At 47.4% G+C, this 22940-nt stretch overlaps 1 protein-coding gene across 1 annotated transcript in view; it reads left to right on the forward strand.

Moving 5' to 3' along the window:
- The window catches only part of Ccdc63 (coiled-coil domain containing 63), a 31039-nt gene that overhangs the window by 6438 nt on the left and 1661 nt on the right, over nucleotides 1–22940 (forward strand). The window contains exons 5-9 of the mRNA XM_041649040.1: nucleotides 4301–4482; nucleotides 5505–5683; nucleotides 10196–10416; nucleotides 13772–13846; nucleotides 15790–15982. Coding sequence (XP_041504974.1) covers nucleotides 4301–4482; nucleotides 5505–5683; nucleotides 10196–10416; nucleotides 13772–13846; nucleotides 15790–15982 — 850 coding nt within the window. The remainder of the gene's footprint in view (nucleotides 1–4300; nucleotides 4483–5504; nucleotides 5684–10195; nucleotides 10417–13771; nucleotides 13847–15789; nucleotides 15983–22940) is intronic.

A 22940-nucleotide genomic window follows, 5' to 3' on the forward strand; every position in this document is an offset into this window, starting at 1 on the left:
TCCCTACCCTCACCCCACCATCACCCAATTCCTCATCCCCACCCCTCACCCCATCCCTCATCCCCACCCTCATCCCACCCTCACCCCATCCCTCATCCCCACCCTTATTCCACCCTCACCTTATCCCTCATTCCCACCCTCACTCCCACTCCACCCCACCCTCACCCCAACCCTCACTTCACCCCTCATCCCACCCTCACCCCATCCCTCATCCCTACCCTCACCCACCATCACCCAATTCCTCATCCCCACCCCTCACCCCATCCCTCATCCCCACCCTCATCCCAACCCTCACTTCACCCCTCATCTCACCCTCACCCCAACCCTCATCCCCACTCTACCCCACTCATCTCCACCCTCACCCCACCCTCACCCCACCCCCATCCTCATCCCTACCTTCACCCCCCCCACTCCTTTATACTTCCAGAAATGAAGCTTGACCGCTGAGCCACCAGTGGAACATAGGCTTGCTTGAAAGAGGTGGACTGAGCGTACTCCCCACCCACTGTAGCTCCCACTCACCCCTCCCTTACCTATCATGTCCCCAAGGCCACCAGGAAGGTGTAGACACACCTCCTCCCCTGGCAGGAGGAGCAGGCCTGTGCAACATTAGGACATAAACCTCAAGATGGAAAAAGTCATGTTTTCTGATTGGTGGCCTTAGTTTGCAGTGACATTTATTGTAAGTGACCTCCAGTTCCATAGTGCCTATGATGGAGTTGATAAAGTCACCCTAACCAAGTTGAAAAGTTCAGAGGTGGAAGTAAAACCTTTAAGGTGCTACAAATTATTTATTATTTTGAAATTATTTATCCTTATGAACATTGACTAGTGTTTTGCCTGTGTACAAGTCAGTGTGAGTGTGTCAGGTACCCTGGAACTGGAATTACAGACAGTTGTGAGCTGCCATGTAGGTGATGATAATTGAATTCTGGTCCTTGGGAAGAGCAGCCAGTGTTCTTAACTGCTGAGCCATTCCTCCAGATTAATTAATTATTTGAAACAGAGTCTCTCTATGTAGCGTTGACTGTTCTTGAACTCACAGAATGCCTGCCTCTGCCTTCCCAGTGTGGGATTAAAGGTCTGCACCCCCATGCCTGGGCTCAGAAGAGAACCCAGATTGGCTTCCTCATTCACAACAGTTTGTAACTCTGGTGCCCTCTTCTGGCCGTCTCAGGTACCTGCACTCAGGCTGTACATGTACATGCGAGTACTCACACAAACATGTGCAATACAGGAAATCTTCTGGCCTAGGTCTGAAAAAGCATGGGATAAATCCGGACTAGCTGAACATAGCGGACAATGAGGAATACTGAGAATTCAAGAACAATTGCAGTGGGTTTTTGATCCTACTGCACGTACTGGCTTTGTGGGAGCCTAGGCAGTTTGAATGCTCACCTTACGAGACCTGGATAGAGGTGGGCAGTCCTTGGGCTTCCCACAGGTCAGGGAACCCTGATTGCTCTTCGAGCAGATGAGGGAGGGGGACTTGATCGGGGGAGGGGGAGGGAAATGGGAAGCGGTTGTGGGGACGAGGCAGAAATCCTTAATAAATAAATAAATTTAAAAAATAAAAAAAATAGTAAAAAAAATACTCTACAGAAATCCAGAACTGGACTAGGGAAAGAGAAACATAGAGTAAGTACACAGTGCAAAATCGAAGGAGGCTCTCACTCACCTTGGGGCTTGTAGAATGCAGGGTAACTACCTGGTGGTATGTGCCTCCTTAAATTCTAAGAACAGATTGTCTGGCTCCACTTGCCTCAGTTTTGGGCCTTTTAGAAGGATTCTCAGAAACACTTGAAGAACCTCTCCAAATCTTTTACTATTGGCAATCTTTCTTTCTAGTTCCTCCCCATCCATGGAAGAATTTCACATCCATACCCGCCCCTCCCAAGTGAAAGTGTGTGTGTATGTGTGATTTTTTTTTGAGACAGGGTTTGTTGTCATTTTTAAAAATGCTACCAAGAGAAGTCATGCTGTCAAGAGAAGTCACACCATGCAATAGGGCTCATGTGGAGGTTCATTGGAAGAAGAGAGAAGGGGGCAGAGAGTGGGGCAGAGTCTGGTTCCTGGGAACAGGAGTGGTGGAAGAGGAAGAGAGGGAGAAAGAGAGAGGAGAAGCGAAGGAGAAAGAAGAGACAGGAGGTGGCAAAGCCCACCTTTTAAAAGGGAACATAGCGAATGTGCACAGGAGCTACTCTTATTGGCTGCAGGTGAGGATGTATCCTGTCAGGACTCTAAGGGCAGCCAGTACAGATGCCTGGATATTAACAGGATTTCTCTGTGTAACAGCCCTGGCTGTCCCGAAACTCACTCTGTAGACCAGGCTGGCCTCGAACTCACAGAGATCCACCTGCCTCTGCCTCCCGAGTGCTGGGATTAAAGGCGTGCGCCACCACCACTCGGCAAATATGTTAATCTATTAAAAGGGGAAGAATATAGGTAAAAACTGCATGCCACTGGCTTTAAAATTACATGTACGCGTGGGGGCGTTAAGGAGAGGTCAGAGGACAGTCTGCGGGAGTCAGTGCTCAGCTTCCACCATGTGGGTCCAGGAGTCAAACTCAGGTCCCTGGGCTTGGTGGCAATCCTGCTGCCACTTTACCCTCTGAGCCATCTCACTGGTCCTGTCGGAGCTGTCACAGTTGGCTTCAGATGCCAACTTGACACTCCCGGGGAGAGGGAGCCTTTCTCAGGAATTGCCTCCATCAGATTGGCCGGTGGGGCATTTTCTTGTTTGCTAAGAGATATAGGAGGGCCCAGCCCATACTGAATGGTGGGAAAGCGGACCTGGGCTGTATAGAGAAGTGGGTTGAGCAAGCCATGTGGAGCAAGGCAGGAAGCAGCTCCCCACATGGCTGCTGCTGTAGTTCCTTGACCTCGATCAGGGATGAACTGTGAGCTGTAAGCAAGATAAACTCTCCTCCTAAATTAGCTTCGGTCAGTGTTATAGAAAAGCAACAGAAAAGCAAACTAGAACACTTTTTTTTTTCCAAGACAGGGTTTCTCTGTGTATCTCTGGTTGTCCTGGAACTTGCTCTGTAGACCAGGCTGGCTTCGAACTCACAGAGATCCACCTGCCTCTGCCTCCCGAGTGTTGGGATTAAAACTGTGTGCCACCACACCCAGCTGACACTTTTTTGGACAGTTTCACACTGTAGTCCTAGCTGGCCTGGAACTTGCTATGTAGACAGCTTGGCCTAGAACCCATGTTTATCCTGCCTCTGTTTCCTGAGTGCTAGGAATACCACCATGCCCAGCTGTATTTAACGTTTTTCTTTTTCTTTCACTCTTCCCTCTTTCTCTTTCATCTCTCTTTCTTGCATTCTTTCTACGATAGTGCAGGCTGGCCTGGAATTCACTCTATGGCTGAAGCTGGCCTTGAACTTCCAGTCCTCCTGCCTTCACCTACTGAGTGCTGGGATCAAAGTCGTGTGCCACTGTACCCAGTTGGTTTATTTGAAATTTCTTTAATTTCTCCTCACTCTCGTGAGCAGTGTAACCAATGTCAACTTTTTAAAAAGTGTTTTAAAGCCCTAAGAGCCATTTACTCGGCTGTGGAAGGTAATGGGAGCTAGGATGATGTCACAAGCCTGGCACCTTGACTTGTGATGTGAGTGTGTGGCTCTCTCTGTCTGTAAGTCTTTCCCGCCCTGAAGTACTTTAAAAATAATAACTGTCCTAATTTAAAGTAATTTAAGGAAAGGCATTCAGCCATTTAATCCCAAATCCTTCTGTTTTAGCTAAATATTGGTCTTCTTTTACAACCACAGCACCAACACTGCACCTTACAGAAGCAACATTTTGTTAATAGTTCTCAAAACTTATATGTATTGATATTTTTCTAACCAGACCACAAACTTTTTTTTTGTCTTGTTTCGTTTGGTATTTTTTTTTTTTTTTGAGACAGGGTCTCTCTCTCTCTACATAGCCCTGTCTGTAGATCACTATGTAAACCAGGCTAGTCTCACACTCACCAAGATCTGCCTGCCTCTGCCTCCCAAGTGTCCCATCATGCCCAGAATTTTTTATTTTTTCCAAATGTCTTCTAAAGATTGATTTGATCAAGATCCCTGGAGTTTTCGAATTCTCAAATCTCCTCAACTTAGAATTAGCTGATCTTAATCAGAGGTGACTTTGCCTCCAAAGGGATGAAGGAGACACATCATTATAGCTGGGCTGGGCTGTGTGCTACTGGCACTCAGTGGGCAGCAGCAGGGCCCTGATGTCCTCCCAGGACCACCCAGTCCAAAGCATATTTGTGTGAGACCCGGTTTGAAGCACAACCTCCCCACAGGTCACTGTCCACTTTGACAAGATGCTGACCTCCAACGCCCAGCTCCGGAAGAAGATTGAGGATCTCCTCTTTGAGAAGGCCGCCTACGACCATGTCTATCAGCAGCTTCAACGGCGTCTGCAGACACAGAAGAAGACCATGAATGTGGCCATCGAGCAGTCTGCCCAGGCCTATGAGCAGAGGTGCCAGGGAAGGCCCAGCTCCCAACTCAGCACCCATTTGGTCCTCTTGAGGCCCACAGCTCACAACAGCAGCAACTCAGGACACTGACCATGCACTCAGCAGGGTGTTGTGTATCTTGGTGCTTCCATCTTTTTCCCCACAGCATGAGGAATTAGTGTCTCCCCCCGCATTCTCAGAACAAATGGGAGCCCATGCAGGACAGTGCAGATGGGGGAGCTGCGGCTCCAGCTCTCTGTCCCTTACATGGCCCTTGGCCCTGGTTTGGGGGGAATCTTTATCCATCTAAGTCTTTCCTGGCACAGCATGTGGCTCTGGAGAGAACAGGCCTTAGAGTCAGACGCATCTGGGGAAGATTCCTCCCTCCATCATTTCTGCATTGTTGTGGGATCTATGTAGGTGGCAGAGAGCAGAAACTAATCCATGCACGCAAGGGATAAGTGGCGACAATGGTGGTGAGGAGGATTTTGATGATAGGGATGATGGTGATGATGATGGTGATGAGGATGATGGTGGTTATGGTGCTGATGAGGATGATGGTGGTGATGGTAGTAATAATGGAGATGATGGTGGTGATGAGGATGATGGTGCTGATGGTGGTGGTGGTAATGATGGGGATGGGGATGATGGGGATGATGATGAAGATGGTGATGGGGATGATGGGGATGGGGATGATGGTAGTGATGAGGATGATGGTGGGGATGGGGATGATGGTGGTGATGGAGATGATGGTGATGATGGTAGTGATAGGCATGATGGTGGCAATAGTGGTGATGGTAATGATAGTGGTAGTGTTGGTGTTTATATTGATTATAATGGTGGTGATAGTGGTGGTGATTGCAGCTGTTGCTAACAGTAAAGGATGGTGACAGGAAAATTACTTCCTGGACTCAAAGCTCTGATAGGGTCCTGAGTTTGGTCCCCACCGCCAGAAAAAAATTGCAAAGAACTTCAAACAAACCCGTGGCCACTGGGCGGGCGTGCAGTCCTCTGGGACTAAGCCCCATCTGCCATCTCCACACAGGGTGGAAGCCATGGCTCGGATGGCTGCCATGAAGGACCGCCAGCAGAAGGACATCTCTCAGTACAACCTGGAGATCCGAGAGCTGGAGCGTCTGTATGCACATGAGACCAAACTCAAGTCCTTCCTGCTTGTCAAACTCAACGACCGCAGTGAATTCGAGGAGCAAGCCAAGAAGGAAGGTACAGCCACAGTCTCCCTCTCCCTCTCCCTCTCTCTCTCTCTCTCTCTCTCTCTCTCTCTCTCTCTCTATCTATCTCATAGTAGAGCTGCCAATCATAGACAATAAAAATACAGCATTCCTGGTTAAACTTAAATCTCAGGTTAACAATGAACACACTTTTAGGATGTTTGTGCTTTGCAGTATTGGGGATACCGTTTGTTTCTTAGCTGCAGTGAGGACTTATTTTGATTTTTGGAAGGGGAGTTGGCCTGTGATTCACGTGCAACCGCTTGCCTGTGTTTTGTCTGCCAGCTGCAACCTGCAAATGTTTTTTCACCCTGAGGCTGTAGTTTAGGGGACACATGAGGATCAGGGCTAGGTTTTTGTTTTGTTTTGTTTTTTTGAGACATGTTTCTTTGTGTAGCTCTGGCTGCCCTGGAATTCACTTTGTAGACCAGGCTGGTCTTGAATTCACAGGGCTCCACCTGCCTTCGCCTCCCTGAGTGCTGGGATTAAAGGTGTGCGCCACCACCACCTGGCGACTCTGTCTAGGTTTGATGACTTGCCTGGGGTCTTGTCAGGGCACAGCACATGGCCATACTCATGGCTGGAATATACTATGTGAGATGGTAAAATGATTAGGGCTGGAGAGATGGCTCAGAGGTTAAGAGCACTGCCTGATTTTCCAAAGATCCGGAGTTCAATTCACACCCATCTGTAATGAGTTCTGGTGCCCTCTTCTGGCCTGCAGTCATACATGCAGGCAGAACATTATACATACTATAAACAAACAAACAAATGAACAAAAAATGCCAAGTTCTTACAGAAAAGCTTATTAAGTTAAAAAAAAAAACAACAAAATGATCAAAGGGAAAAGACACAAAGGGGGTGAAAACTAGGGAAGCTGCCCGGAAGGTATATTTGATCTTTGTTTTTTAGGTTTTAGGGATTGAGCCCAGGGCCTAGTACACACTAAGTTGTTCTCCCTGGCCACACCCATCCTCTTACTTGTGTTGTTTTCCCTGCCTTTTCCTGCCTTATCACTTGGGACTGCGTTGCTGCAGTTTTTTTGCAGTTTTTGAAAAACCTTGTGTATGTCTTACTCTCTAAAATAAATCAAGGGCCACAAGATTTTCCTCTCTCTCTCTCTCTCTCTCTCTCTCTCTTTTCTTCAACATTTGGTCTTCTTTTCATCTACTTATCTGCTCACCCTTCTTGCCACCATTCACCATCCACCCGTCAACCACCCATCATCCACCATCCACCCGTCAACCACCCATCATCCACCATCCACCCTTCAACCACCCATCTAGTTACAGCTAGTTTGTGTAAGCCTCTACTCTAGCTGTCTGGCATGTGTGGTTTCTATATGACCCTCAGTATTATACAAGAAGTAGGCATTCCTGCAGCTCCCCAGCTTCAGAAAAGGACCCTGCAGTTCAGAGTGAACTTAGGTGTCCACCGTAACTAAGCAAAAGATTCAAAATTCCATCCCAGATAAATCCTCTGTTTTCAGTCTTAATCCTCAGAGCAGCACCTCTTCATTCTCACTGCCAGCCTAGATGGTCCTCTGGATGCTCAACACACCCTCATCCTCCCTCTTACCACTGCCTCGGTACTCATCCCCCATCACTTCTGTTCTAGAAACTTCCATGGGGTCCTCCCCATACCAGTGTCCTGCTCCAAACTGCTCTCCAAGTGACCTTCTTCCATGGTCTCACCATCGTGAACTGTGGATGTTGCCATTTATCCGACTGTCCAGTCGGGTCCTCACCCAGCAGATCTACTGGTCACTTACCCTGAAATAGGCTCCTTGCTTAGGACAAGATAGAGCACTGAATGTGACAGTATTTGCCATCAGTGCCATAGGGCTTACATTCTAGACACTAAGACAAAGGGGAAATAGATGTCAACCTAGATGAATACACAGACACCTTTAGTCACAGCAGACTCTTAGCCGAAAGAAGGCAAAAGATGGAGATGGGAAAGAGTCCCAGTGGGGCAGCGGGCACAGTGTAACCATCTTGCAACAGACAGCTGAGGAAAGCAAGGCACAAATCTTTCAATCCAAATGATGAAAAGAATCTGTTAGTGTGAGATCCAGGCATCCAGGCTGAGGGAGCAGCAGGGTCGACATACAGAGGTGGGGGCAGACTAGGCTGAGACACGGAGATGGGAGAGCAAGCCGAGGCTCTCCCACGGGCCCGCGGTTCAGATGGCTGCCCCCACACCTGTCCGTTCAGCATCTGCAATTCCACCCACCTGTCTTTTCCTCTAAGAGGCGACAGGGGCTGTCAGAGATGGCAAATCACACTCAGGTTTGACCTGGTTTCTCAGGAAGTGGAGTGGTTGACAGGGCCGGAGACTGCTTCATCAAGGGTGGTTTGGGTGGGCCCTTCAGGGAGGTGACATGTTGGCAAAGACGTGAGTGACCCAAGAGTGCTGCGGGGACCCTGGGGGAGGCCGAGAGCAGCTGAGACGTGTGCAGGGGCCCTGAGGCATGATTGGGTGATGTGTGGCTGGACAAGGACGAAGGCTGCTGTGGACGAAGGCTCACAGCTCTCAGGAAAGGTGCACAGGGCTGGATCACACGAAGCTTCATAGATGAATCAGGAACAGAGCTGTACCCCAGCGCAGTGCAGAATCTGGAGAAGACATGGGTGTGTGGTGACATGGTCTGCTGAGGGAGAGGAGGACCTTATCTAAAGCGACAAGCTTCAGCCTCATCCCCAGGACAGTCACAGCAGGCCAGAAGTACTGAAAAAGATCTAGAAGGTTCCATCAGATGGCCATGCAGAAGCCATACCAAAGAGACAGAAGATTTGGGTTCAGGGGAGCCTGGGCTGCTTCAGGCTGAACAAGGCTCAGAACTCTCTGGGTCAGTCAGTCAACAAGCCTTCCTGAAAATTCCCTGCCCAGAGGCCTTTCTTGACCCTTTCTTAACCTCCATCCTGCTCACAGGTCACCTCTACAGGGAGGTCTTCTCACCCATCTGTCTCAGGAATTCCCTAACAGCAGAGCCTGCCTCCACGTTGGGCACTTGGTAGTGCTTTATTAAGTTTTTTATTTATATTGTTTTGGTTTATTTTGTGTGTATGCGTAGGGATGGGTGTGTGTACACCTTTTCTCCTGAGTGCTGGGAGAAAGGCGCACTCTGCCATGCCTGACTGGCTCTTGGAGTCTTTTTTTGTTTTGTTTTTCGAGACAGGGTTCCTGTAGCTTTGGACCCTGTCCTGGAACTAGTGCTTGTAGACCAGGCTGGCCTCAAACTCACAGAGATCCACCTGCCTCTGCCTCCCGAGTTCTGGGATTAAAGGTGTGCGCCACCACTGTCCAGCTGGCTCTTTATATCATTTTATTTTTAAGTGACTCTTCTTCTGTCCTAGGCATGGTGGTGCACACTTTTAATCCCAGCACTTGGGAGGCAGAGGCAGGCGGATCTCTGTGAGTTTGAGGCCAGCCTGGTCTACAGAGTGAGTTTTAGAACAGTTAGGACTTCACTTTTTAAAATTTTTTTAAAAATAAGTCTTTTTTTTGAAAGATTTATTTATTTATTATGTGCACAGTGTTCAGCCTCCATGTATGCCCACAGGCCAGAAAAGGGCACCAGATCTCATTACAGATGGTTGTGAGCCACCATATGGTTGCTGGGAATTGAACTCAGGACCTCCGGAAGAGCAGTCAGTGCTCATAACCTCTGAGCCATCTCTCCAGCCTTTCACTTTTTAAATTTTTTGTGTTTGTTTTTTGAGACAGGGTTTTGCTGTAATTTTAGAGCTTGTCTTGTAACCTGCTCTTGTAGACCAGGCTGGCCTCGAACTCACAGAGATCCTGCTGCTTCTGGCTCCGAGTGCTGGGATTAAAGATGTGAGCCACTACCGCAAGGCTAGGACTTCACATTTTTAACATGGGTTCTGGGGAACTGAACTTACATTCTGACACCTTTGTTGATCAATGGCTTCAGACCCTGTCTCCAAAAAAGACCTTATCTTTTTTATGTCTGTAACTGTATGCCACAGGTGTGGGCATGCTGGCTGAGGACAGAAAAGGTGGTCAGATCCCTTAGGACCGGAGCCATAAGCAGTCGTGAGCCCCAGGATGGGTTCTGGGAAATTGAACTTACATCCTGACACCTGAACTTGGGTCCTCTAGAGTGGGCGGTGCTCATAACTGCTGTGCCATCTCTCCAACCACACCTTGGTCCTTGAGTCAGTGTCTCCCAATGAACCTGGAGTGCACTGGTTCTGCTGGCTGACCACCAGGCCCCAGGGAACCCACCTGTCCCCACCTCCCCAGGCTGGGACTACGGGCAAACATCACTGCACTCAGCTTGGTACCCATTCTGGGGTTTGAACTTAGGTCCTTGAGTTTGTGCAGCAAATACTTCACCAGCTTTCTTAGCCCCCTTAGGAATTTCTGATGGGTCTCACGAGCAGAATTGCCTCACCCCCTCCCCAAGACAGTGATGAGAACAGGGAGCCTGGGTCCTTTTCCACACCTCCTGTGGTCTTTTTCTCTCCCACCCTTTCAGTTGCGAAGTCCAAGAAGCGTGGGAAGAAAAGCAAGGGCGAGAGTTTCGAGAGCTACGAGGTGGCGCACCTGCGGCTGCTGAAGCTGACGGAGAACGGAGACCTGAACCAGCTCACCGAGGACTTCCTGGCCAAGGAGGAAAAGAACTTTGCCCGCTTCACCTATGTTACCGAGCTCAACAATGACATGGAGACCATGCATAAGAGGACACAGCGGATCCAGGTGCATGGCTTGCAGAGCCTTCCCCCACCCCAGATGGTCCCTAGACAAATCCACCTGCTCTGCAGACAATGCCCATGGGCCCTGAGTTTATGTCCCCAACCCAATTATGACAATGGCCTCTGCAGCAAGTACCATTAACTCTGGGCAATGAGCTAGGAAGGTACTCCAAGAATTTGCTTTATTTTTTGTGTATGGATGTTTCGTCTGCATGTATGTCTGTGCACCATGTGCGTGCAGTACCCACAGAGGTCAGAAGAGGGCGTCAGCTGTCCTGGAACTGGAGTTAGAGATGGCTGGGAACTGCCCAGTGGGTGCTGGGGATCAAACCCGTCCTCTGCAAGAGCAGCAGGTGCACCTAACCACGAAGCTGTCACCCCCACTCCTCTACCTTGTCCTCTGAGACAAAGCCTGTGAATAGGGTTTGGAGTTCAACAACTGAGCCCCAGGGAGGCTTCTGTCTCCCCATTCCCATACTGGGGTTACAAGTGCATGCCACAATGACCAGACTTTTTACGTGGCTTCTGGGGATGGAACTCTGGCCCTGCCACCTTTGGCTTCCGGGTGGAAGAGAGGTGGTTGGTTAGGGCTTATCTCGGACAGGCCCGGTGTTCATTGGCTTAGCATTGCTCTGACAGGGCCTGAAGGCAAAGAACCCGGCTGCTTTTATTGAATCCAGAATGGCTCTTACTTAAGTGGCTCCTGGGCCTCCTCATTCCCCACAACACAAACACTTGCCCGGGACAGAGTCCAAACCACTGAATGCCACACACCAGTCCACTCAGAAGCTGTCTGGCAGCTGTCTTTGTGGTTCAGAACCAGTGATGACCCCCAGCCCCTCCTGGAGTTGCTCTACCTGGCGGTAACACACTCCCCCTCCTCTGATGGTTCCCTCCGACTGTGCCCTCCCCCTCTGATGACGTCACGTTCCTCAGGCCTGTCCCTGCCCTGCTGTCACCTCGGGAACTCGTTTATGCCTCTCTCTGAGGCCCTGTCATGTTTATGGGACAGTTTCCCACTTGTGGGGTTTGTCGAGGACAGGGTACCAGGCCCTTGGCTTGCCCTGTTGTTTGAGGTTAACTGGCCTGCCGCTTCCCAGGGGTTCTGCTGTCTCCCAGGCAATCTCCTCACAGGAGAGCCAAGCTAACCACGGTGCATCCCCACAGCTGACTTCCTGTGGGTTGTTTGGTTTCAAACTCAGGTCCTCAGAGTTGCACAGGTGCCTTACCCTCAGAGCCAGCCCCCAGCCCTGCAGGAGGAGAGTCTCCCTGAGCGCCAGGCTTCAGCTTTTCCTTGGGGTCCACTGTCTCAATAGTCTGCAAGCCACAGCCTCTGGATTATCCTCACTCCTGCCAGGATGGTTACTCTGGAGCCCTGGCTGCCTTCTTGTTTTGTTTTGTGTTTTATTTATTTATTTATTTATTTATTTATTTATATATTTTTTGTGATAAGGCTTCACTTGGTAGCCTAGGCTGGCCTGAAACTCACAGCAATTCTCCTGCCTCTGCTTGGTGATTGTGGAGATTTCGAGCATGAGTCACCAGGAAGCATCTCTGCTTACACTAGGATCCATTTTCTTTTTTAAAGTTTTTTTTTTTTTCTATTGTACACATCCAGCTTCAACCCTTTCTGGTGACCGGGTTACGGATCCATCCTCTCTGATCTCCTGTTAAGATTTGTTCAGTGGGGCTGAGAGATGGCTCAGCGGTTAAGAGCAGAGGCTGCACTTCCAGAGGACACAGGTTTAATTCCCAGCACCCACATGGCAACTCCTAACTATCTGTAAACCCATTTCAGGGGGTTCCAACGCCTTCATACAGACATGCAGGCAAAAAAATGAATGTATACAAAATAAAAGTAAATAAGTTATTAAAAAAAGATTTGTTCAGTAACTATCACAAGCCGGGCGGTGGTGGCGCACGCCTTTAATCCCAGCACTTGGGAGGCAGAGGCAGGAGGATCTCTGTGAGTTCGAGACCAGCCTGGTTTACAGAGCTAGTTCCAGGACAGGCTCCAAAGCCACAGAGAAACCCTGTCTCGAAAAAACAAAACAAAACAAAAAAAACAAAAAACAAACAAAAAAAAACAAAAAAAAACAGTAACTATCACATTTAAAAAGCAGAGCTTTCTATACAACCCCCCCCCCCCCAATTTTTAGTTTCTCTGGGGACATCAAATCAGACACAAGGTGGTGATTTGTATAGGCCACTGTGGCCCTTGAATGCATTGCTACTGCCCTCTGGTGGCTGCCTGCGGTATGGCAGGAAGGTCTTTGTGGTCCAGCCTGTTCCGGGAGGGAGCACGGCCCTAGTCCCTGTGCGGTGTGGATGTGGATGGATGTGAGGAGCACTGTGCATCCTCCACAACACACTGGACCTTTGAGGGCTTTGGTAAGGTGGACTTTCCCCCTTTTGGCCTCAGTTTCCCTATTTGTTCTGTGACGTTGGAACCAGCACTGTAGCCTCCAGGCTCTTTGTTTTGTTTGCTTTAGAGCATTGTAATTTAGGGAGCCTGGAGTTCAAGTCTCTGTTAGGGAAATACTGCACCCCAAACTGCACGTGTCCAGGACCTACACCACACCCACAGCTCCGCGGACGGACTGGTCATCGGCATTTAGTCCTTGCATGTGTGCCTCGTCCCCTTAGAATTCACTATCAGTGGTCAATTTGTCACCTCTCAGTAAGTTTGTCTCCCCACTGGAGTGGCCTCAGATGAGACCTGGGGATAGGAACTTCTGTGACAAAGGGCTTGGACACATGGCCTGGGGACTGGTCAGAAAGGATGGATGTCTGGCCTGGCTCCAGGCCTGGAACTTGGAGTGGTCCTGAGTGGGCGACTCAGATTTTTGTGAGAGTTTGAGGGACCCCGGGCTCAGCCGCTGGGTTCAGTGAAGAAGCCACTAGTCGCACATGGCTGTTTAAATTCTTTACATGTAATACAGCAGAAACCCCAGATACCCAGTGGGGGGAGTGGAATGTGGAGGACTGTTTATTACTCTGTTCTAGATGATTCTAAACCTGTGGGCTGCCCAAGACCAATAGAAAACACAGATACTTACAGTTCCTAACCGTCACAAAATTACATTTATGAAGTAGCAATGAAAACCATTTTATGGTTGGGGTCACGAGAACATGAGGAACTGCAGTAAAGTATTGCAGCATTAGGAAGGTTGAGAACTACTTCTCTAGATATTTCTAGATGATTCTCAGAGAGGATGAAAAAAGAAACCCCTGAGGAGGAGGAGGAGGGGGCGGGGGAGGGCTCCTTGATGGGTTACCCAACGCTGGAGTAGGGTTAGATGCGGGGGGGGGGGGGGGAGGCTGCCATTTTCCTCACCGATCCCCTTCTCTCCAAACAGGATGACATCATCAACCTGCGGTCACAGCAGCAATCCTCCCAAGAGGGCACTCAGAGTATCCTGAGACAGATGGAGGTGAGCTGGGGAGTCTCCGGAACCTGTCTGTTGTCACCTGTCCGTGGTCTGCCAGGTGGCCTGTCCCAACTACAGAATCTTGTCCCCAAGGTCTATTTATTGTAAAGATGATTCCCTTTTCAGGGGTCAAACCCAAGCCCTGGGGCTGCAATTCCATCCCGACACATCTCTGCCTCAGTTTCTCCTTTTGTTTCTTCCTTGGCCCAGCTCCACCATTTTTCACCAGAGATAATGACCAAAAACCACCCTTCCTTCCTTCCTTCCTTCCTTCCTTCCTTCCTTCCTTCCCCTCCTCCCTCCCTCCCTCTGTGCTGAGAATCAAACCCAGGGCTTCCTTCACACAACTCCTCCCGCTACCTCTGAGCCACAGCCCACACCCCACTTGCAAATGCTTCCTGGACTAGTCAGTAGAGACCAGGCTATGCCTACTCCTCTGGCCCCACCTCCCTTCATCTCCCTGGGGAGGAGGTGTCACTCGAAATCTTTCCATTTCTCGGGTGTGGAAACTGAGGCCACTAAAGGTAAAAGTGACTTGACCAACCCTAGGAAGCCGAGCTATGCTGGGGTTGGGTTTTACTGGGGGGCACAGGGTCTCATTATGTAGCCCTGGTGGTCTGGAATTCACTATGTAGACAAGGTTGATGTCAAACTCACAGAGATCATCCTGCCTCTGCCTCCCCAGTGCTAGGATTTCCCTCTTCCCTGATGATACCCTGGGAGCCTGAGAAAGCTAGAAGTTTTTTTTTTGTAATTTTTTTTTTTAAATAATCTGAAAATTGGCACTTCCAGGATGGGAGAATGGGTGTCCTTGTGGTGGCATCTGCCACCCAGGCCTTCCTTGGTGTGTGATTTCAATCCCAAGGATGCCTGGCGATTGCATTAGAGCAGCCAGGGACCCCAGCTTCAGGCAGGAAGAAGGTGGACGCATGGTGAGAAGGCCTCACTGGCTGAGTCGGGAAGCTCAATCGTTTGTCCGGGCACCCCCGGGGCTAAAAGGGTTCTCTCATGGAGGTGTAGGGAGAAGGAACAACAAACACCGGGTAATAAGTGGATTCCGCCTGACTGGCTGGGTGTGGAGTGCGTGCTTGTGATCCCTATGCCCAGTAGGCTGAGGCAGGAGGATCCAGAGCTCAAACTGACAGTTCCTGCCCCTGAGCATCTTCCCTCCGATTCCTTGAGGCCGGCTCATTTCTGCTCAGTTTCCCCGACCAGGTAGGTGGCGCCATTCTCGACTCTGCCTCTCGGGGGCAGCAAAGCCCAAGGAAGAGGGCTGGGCGCTGTTGTAGCTCAGGCTGGCCTCGGCAGGTGGTCTCCAGCCTAGCCCCACACCCTTTGCTTGGGGCCACCTAGAACCCTAGACTCTTCCCTGGGGTTGGGACTAGCGGTGCCTTCGTTGGGGCTTTCTCCTCCTGGCCCTGTATTTACTGTTTTCTGTCTTCATGAGGGGAGCTTGGGGGCGCCATCCCCTCCCAAATGCAAATACCCCAGCAGAAGAATCCATCCTCGGAGCTACGGACTCTCAGGTGTTTCCACCCTGCTGAAGGGTCCTGTCAGAAGCCTCCCACCCCACCCTCTTCACCATCTTCCCTCTACCCAGGAGCCCAGGTTAGGCACTCAGAGCAATCACTTATTTTTGAGACAGGGTCTTATGTACTCCAGGCTAGCCTCAAACTCGCTACATGGACAAGGATAACCTTGGACTCCCGATCCTCCTGCCCCCGCCTCCAGAACTGCAGGAGTGCACAGGGTTTACGCAAGTGACCCACCCACCAAGCTACACCCTTAGCTGTCTGTTTTTTCTTCATTTTGTTTGCCGCTGACCGGAAGCTTCATTTCTTTGATTTGCATACCCTCTGGGGTTTGCAAGCCTGTCTGGGATCCCCCAGTCATCTGCACAGAGAGTCCCCAGCCTCAGGCCAGGCCTGGTGTCTGTCTGTCCCCAGGAGAAACTGAAGAAGACCACCGAGGATGCGGACATTTTTGAGAGCAAATACAAGGAGATGAGCAAGACCCTGGAATATCTCAAGAACTCGGTGGAAAAGCTGTTCAAGAAGATTAACTGCGACGCTACGGAGATCCTGGGGAAGCTGGGCGAGACCGGGAAGGTAACAGACATCAACCTTCAGCGGTACTTCGGTGAGCACAGCCATGGTGCAGCCTGCCTGGGTTCAAATCCTGATTCTTCACTTACTAGCTGTGAGACTTTGGCCACGTTCCTGACCTCTGCACTCGGGTTCTTTTACCTCTAAAATGAGGGTAAACTCAGACGGTACCTCATTGGGCTATTGGGAGGATTAAATACGGGATAGTTGGTGATGGTCGCAGTGGACACGGGAGAGCGATTTAGGGAAATTCAATGCCCTTAACGAGAAAAACTAAAATTAAAAGGGAACTTTCTTACACACACACACTAACACTATACACATACAAGCTCACACACACCTGAATACATGGTTATACACACATACACATGCATGTGCACACACACAGGTACCCATACAAACCTATACACACAGACACATTCACACACATGTAAAAGATACAATATACACATGTGTGCACACACATGCAAACAACACACACACAGATGCACAAACTTGCATATACCTGCATGGGCATGCATATAGTCACGTACACACACACATACACACACACACACACACACACACACACACTCATGAAGCACGATAAATAAAAGACAGAAATTGCAGTTCAACCTGAAGACCAGAAAAGCAAAGCAGTCAGCAACTGGCTCTTACCTAGACCTCAGTCTAAAAATGGCGAACCTGCCTCCAGGAATCTCAGAATGAGATTGAGACTGTGAGCTGTCTCCTCCTGTCTTATCATCCTCTCTAGGGTTGGGGTTAAAGGTGTGCACCACTGGATTAAAGACATGCACCGCCTTGTTTCTATGGCAAACTAGTGTGGCTACTGGGATTAGAGGTGTGTGTGACCACTGCCTAGTCTGTAAGGCTGACCAGTAGGACTGTCTTACTCTCTGATCTTCAGGCATGCTTTATTTAATTAAAATAAAAATGAAATGTCACTACATTTCTCCTTTTTGTCTAAAATAAAAGAGAAGGCTATAACTACTATAAGAAAAACTATATACAATAAGTACAATAACTATATAATATACTTAGGCAATAAATACATCAACAATGTCTAGTCCATCAGCATTTGATGAATTCAGAGAAAATATTCCATATCTATCCTATTTTGATGAGTCCAAAATTTTGTACCTAAAATAATTTCTACTACAACTTGCTTTACCTTCCAAAACTATCTTCGGCTATCTCACAATCTTATATACTTTATAATTTTTTTTTTAGCGAATTTCTTTTCTGAGTCTCATAAGGGAGACTATAACTATCTAGTCTTCAACTATCTCAGAGACCCAAGGAGGAAATAATATTAACTGAGTAAGTAGGAATTGCAAGCAAGTGACTTCCAAAAAATGTGAGAAACGACAGAAACATCTTGCTGCCTGGACAGTCGCCTAAAGTCTGCAACCTTGGGGCATCCATATTCAGCCTACAGGTCTAGCATATTAGACAGACTTTTCTGTGAAGCAGGAGATTCTCAAAGGCTGTCCCTCCTTGTCTTGAAAATGTTTGTCAGCTGGGCGATGGTGGCGTATGCCTTTAATCCCAGCACTCGGGAGGCAGAGGCAGAGGATCTCTGTGAGTTTGAGACCAGCCTGGTCTACAGAGCTAGTTCCAGGACAGGCTCCAAAGCCACAGAGAAACCCTGTCTCGAAAACCAAAAAAAAAAAAAAAAAAAGAAAAGAAAGAAAGAAAAAAGAAAATGTTTGTCAGTCACTTTCTTTTGTGTCCTGCTTGTCCAATTAGGACAGCACACTGTCAGCAGTCGAGGCAAAGGCACCTTCTTCCCAGTGGTTTACTTTTGCCACAAAGAAAGCAAGCTACATGTGGAATTTCTTTGGTGCCCATCATACTCTTTGAAGTAGATTGGTGCTTCCAGGAGCAGACATGTCTCATTGTCATAAAAAAGAAAAAAGAACCTATGTTATTAAAAGATCTTAAATGCCATGTTCTGTATATCTCTAAAGTGTTTGAAGATGACCTGTCTATTTAAAATATATCTGTTTGACCTTGAAATCATATAAGTTCAATTATACTAGGTGATTAATTACTAACCTGCATTTCTTATTATCTTAAGTAGTTGGTAATAATAACTTCCAAGGACTAGAAATTTATATTACATTGTTAAATGAACATATAGGTACAATACCTTGAATTAGGAACATATATGTAGTCTGTTTTTAACAAAATTAATCTCAAATTTGTATCAGTATATAAAATTTGGATACAATATACAAGAGTCCAATCTAATGTAACACATTTAAAACTAGTAATTGTTTTTAAAAAAGTAGATTCAATAATCTGCCTATTTTTTTTTTTTTTTTTTTTGGTTTTTCGAGACAGAGTTTCTCTGTGGCTTTGGAACCTGTGCCAGAACTAGCTCTTGTAGACCAGGCTGGCCTTGAACTCACAGAGATCCACCTGCCTCTGCCTCCGAGTGCTGGGATTAAAGGTGTGAGCCACTACCACCCGACAATAATCTACCTTTCTATTTTATCATATCTACATCCTTCCTTTTTCTTTTCAGAGTACATTCAATAATCTACCCTTTTATTCTATCCTATCTATAATATCCATAATCCATTGAACAACCAAAAACCACCCACCCCACTTTCTTGGGAATGTGACCTCATCTCTTGGGAATGTGGATCCTGTATTCTTAAATTTACTTTCTACTGTCTGGGGGTGATGGTATTTTTAGGGGAATCTTGAAAGAAAAATTTGGGTTAACTGTCAAGTCCTAGGAGAGGTAGCTGTATCACTCAGCCTATGCATCAAGGGAAAGTGCAGGGCTTGTCTCAAGTCCTGGCTGGAGGGGTCTGTGAGGCTGGGTCATCTCATCTAGCCATCTTGAAATTGTTCTGAGAAGTTGATAGTCCAAAGCCAATCTTTAAGGGATGCTATCAGCTGAATGGCATCATATGAAGCAGGTGGAATCGTTGTTGTGGGGCCCCATCTTCTTCCTGGAGACTTCAGACATTACTGTAGGAAAATTTATTGTTCACTGTGGAAAACTTAAACATTATTTATACCAAAGTGGAAGGTTTGAATTTCAATAAACATATTCAAAGAAAGGTACCATAGAGATGAAAATAAGTATGCGGAGAAGTAAAATTTTTGAAAGCAGAGCTTTGATAACCTTAGGCCCTAAATTTTCTCTTCCTTCTGTCCCACACCGGGTGGTTCCTGATATGAGACTGAAACTCTGAATTTATTTATTTATTTATTTATTTATTATGTATACAATATTCTGTCTGTGTGTATGCCTGCAGGCCAGAAGAGGGCACCAGACCTCATTACAGATGGTTGTGAGCCACCATGTGGTTGCTGGGAATTGAACTCAGGACCTTTGGAAGGGCAGGCCGTGCTCTTAACCTCTGAGCCATCTCTCCAGCCCCTGAATTTTTTTTTTAACAACTGCTTCTCCTTCCCAAGCCTCAGTGTTATTGGCTGTGTGTAGGATCTATTCATCCATTGGTGCTGATCTGACCTTTAAGGGCCTAAGTATCTTTTTTGCATTAAGTTAGGGTTTTCAAAAGCCAGAGATTCATTGAGTACTTGTCCAGCTTCTGGACTTGCTATCCCTATTTGTACAGCTTTAGATTGTCTTTGGAAAAAGTCACTAAAGTGTTTGTTCTCTTGGGCCTTGTATAATTTTAGTATATGATTCAATTCTTTTTCCTGGTTGTTGAATCTTCTCCCAAGCATTTAAGGCTGTTGTACGACATAGGAACAAGATATGTTTATTGTATATAGCTTGACCCTCTGGATCAGCATAACGGCCCTTGCCAAGAATTTGGTCTTGGGAGGCCTCAATTCCTCTGACTCTACATTGATGTTCAAGGGCCTTAGCTTTCTCTCTTCACAAACTTCTCCTCTGAAGCTGTGAACCACGGTCTAATACAGCTGACAGTAGTTGAAGTTACTCATGTGGAGTAACCTTATTTCTTGAAGCCCATGTCTTTACCAACTCCCTCATATATAGTGAATGCATGCATAAGATACTACTGCTTTATTAATATCTTTTAGGTCTTTCATACCTATAGATTTCCACTTACATTCTATATATCCTTTGGGTATTGAGCATTTGCTGGCTTTTCAGAAGTCGTACAGGATAAGTAGCTAAAGCTCTCGGTAAATCATCCCTGACTCTGAGAGGTCCTGGCAATGCTAAATCTTCACCATTGTCTTTTACCTGTGCCTCCTCTCCTTGATTATTAGTTCTGACAAGTTCCTCAAATGTTTCATATATTTTTATCACTGTCTTTTGTAAAGTCTGAATCTCTTGACCTGTGAATATTTTCTTTATTTCTTTCCTCCTCCTCCTCCTCCTCCTTCTTCCTTCTTTTTTTTTTTTTTTTTTTTTTTTTTTTTTTTTTTTTGGTCTCGAGACAGAGAATCTCTGTAGCTTTGGAGCCTGTCCTGGAATTAGCTCTTGCAGACCAGGCCAGCTTCTAACTCCAGAGATGCGCCTGCCTCTGCCTACCGAGTGCTGGGAATAAAGGCATGTGTCACTACTGCCCAGTAACCTGTGAATATTTCTGATGATTTCATCAGATCAATTAATTTCTGTTTTTCATTCTGCACATGTGATTCCAAGTTTTTAAATTTTTCCATTACTGCTGTCTTCTCATCCTTAGAGATCATTTGGATGGCATGGAGGTTGCCTTCCAGGAGGGTTGTTCTAGCTATCAGCTTGTTATAACTTTTTAATAGATTTCGATGATCAATTTCAACAGGATGAATCTTTTCAGATAATCTATCTTTCTGTACCATTTTGTAAGGTTTCATAACCCATTGACATGGAGTGAGTGCATTTTGCCTGTCAAATTATGGTTATTATTTCCAGTGGTGTGAATCCTTTCAGCCAACCTCTCAGTATGAGTCTGTAAAATCCATATCATCTCTAAACGTTTCCCATTCTTCACGCTGTTATTTCTTTAAAGATATGAGTTGGGCAGTGGTGGCGCACGCCTTTAACCCCAGCACTTGGGAGGCAGAGGCAGGCAGATCTCTGTGAGTTCAAGGCCAGCCTGGTCTACAAGAGCTAGTTCTAGGACAGGCACCAAAGCTACAGAGAAACCTTGTCTTGAAACAAAACAAAACAAGAATCAAGGTGTAAAAAAAATTTTTAAAAAGCTATAATATGGCCGGGCGGTGGTGGCGCACGCCTTTAATCCCAGCACTCGGGAGGCAGAGGCAGGCGGATCTCTGTGAGTTCGAGGCCAGCCTGGTCTACAAGAGCTAGTTCCAGGACAGGAACCAAAAAGCTACGGAGAAACCCTGTCTCGGAAAACCAAAAAAAAAAAAAAAAAAAAAAAGCTATAATATGAATTATCAAACTGACCGGCTACGGCTAAGAATGTATATATCCCAGGTAGGTCATATACCTCTCCTAGAATTCCATCCATGATAGAAACAAAAAGGTTATTAAATTCTTGGATGTGGGTATTATCTGCAATTATTTTAGGGGTGGTTTCCAATTTGCAATATATATATATATATATATATATATATATATATATATATATATAGCAGATGACTTACCTCTGTTAAAATCCTGGTTTAGTTAAGACTTTGAAGGTGTAATAATGACGTGGGCCAGAAAAACCTGTGGATTTTCTAAGCAGAACTCAAAACCAAACTGAATGGAATTTTGTTAAAGAGACGGCGGTCAGGGCAGCCATGCGGCAGTTGCACACGGGTCGCTGGAACCAGGGCAATCTGCGGTAACCATGTGGGAGCTGCAAGCACGCATGTGGAGCTGGGGGCAAGCCACGGGACCGCAGGAACCACAGGAACCACAGCAGCTGGGGGGGGGGGGCGGGAAACGGACACGCAGAGTGGTGCCCCATGGGGTGGCAGCAAGGAGAGGAAGTTGAACTGGGGCGGATGGGAGCTGGGAGAGCTAGCTTCTCCCGAACCCAGGTGTTTAGGTTTGGGTCCAGCTCCTAGAGGAATTCCAATCCCAGCTCTGGCCTGGGCTGGTGGCAAAAGCCCCCCCCCCCCCCCCCCCGAAAAAAACAAAACAAAAACCCCTCAGGCAAATGGCTATTTGTTTTGTTTTTGTAAATTTGTGCCCCAAAAGTTGGGCACCAAATAAAGCACAATTAATAAAAACTCAGAGACAGAAATTGGGGTTCAACCTGAAGACCAAAAAAGCAAAGCAGCCAGCCACTGGCTCTTTCCTTGACTTCAGTCTGAAAATGGCGATCCTGCTTCCAGGAATCTCAGACTGAGGCAGACTGAGAGCCGCCTCCTCCAGTTTTACATTCCTCTCCTTGGCTGGGATTAAAGGCCTGAACCGCCCTGTTTCTGTGTCAAACCAGTGTGGCTACTGGGATTAAAGGTGTGCGTCACCACTGCCTGGTCTGTAAGGCCGGCCAGTGGGGCTGTTTCACTCTCTGATCTTCAGGTAAATTTTATTTATTAACATACAGATGAAATGCCGCTACACACGCATACGTACACGCTTCGTATTTGAGCCTTATGCTTTTTTCTCTAAGATGAGGAAGAAGGCAAGCATGGGGCTCCATAGAGTTTGTTTAGTGCGGTATAGTAACCCTTGCCGAGGCAATAAGACAAGAAAAAAACAAAAATCCTGATCGGAAGCAGGAAATGAAGCGCTGAGAGTGGGACCCGGTGTGTAGCGTGTGCTGGCTGACCGCCTTTTGCATTTCCAGGTTTGGCTTCACCGTTCAGGGTAGAGAGCAGACATGAAAACTCAGGTCACGGCAGCTTGGCATGAATGGTGCCCCCTCTATTCTTAAAATTTAACCCACAGGGGCTGGAGAGATAGATGCTCAGCGGCTAAGAGCCTGTACTGCTCTTGCAGAGGGCTTGGGTTTGAACCCCAACAACCACATCAGTGTCCCCGACAGAAGAAAAGACATCAACAAAGGCCCGGAGTCAGGCTACCTTGACTTTTAGTTTACAGTGGAAAGCTGAATTTTGGCCTTCCCATTGTCAACACTGAGGGAACCCTTTTC

Source organism: Microtus oregoni, unplaced genomic scaffold (assembly GCF_018167655.1).
Source record: "Microtus oregoni isolate MIOR12 unplaced genomic scaffold, Mior012 000003F_ref0000135, whole genome shotgun sequence".
Classification (NCBI taxonomy): domain Eukaryota; kingdom Metazoa; phylum Chordata; class Mammalia; order Rodentia; family Cricetidae; genus Microtus; species Microtus oregoni.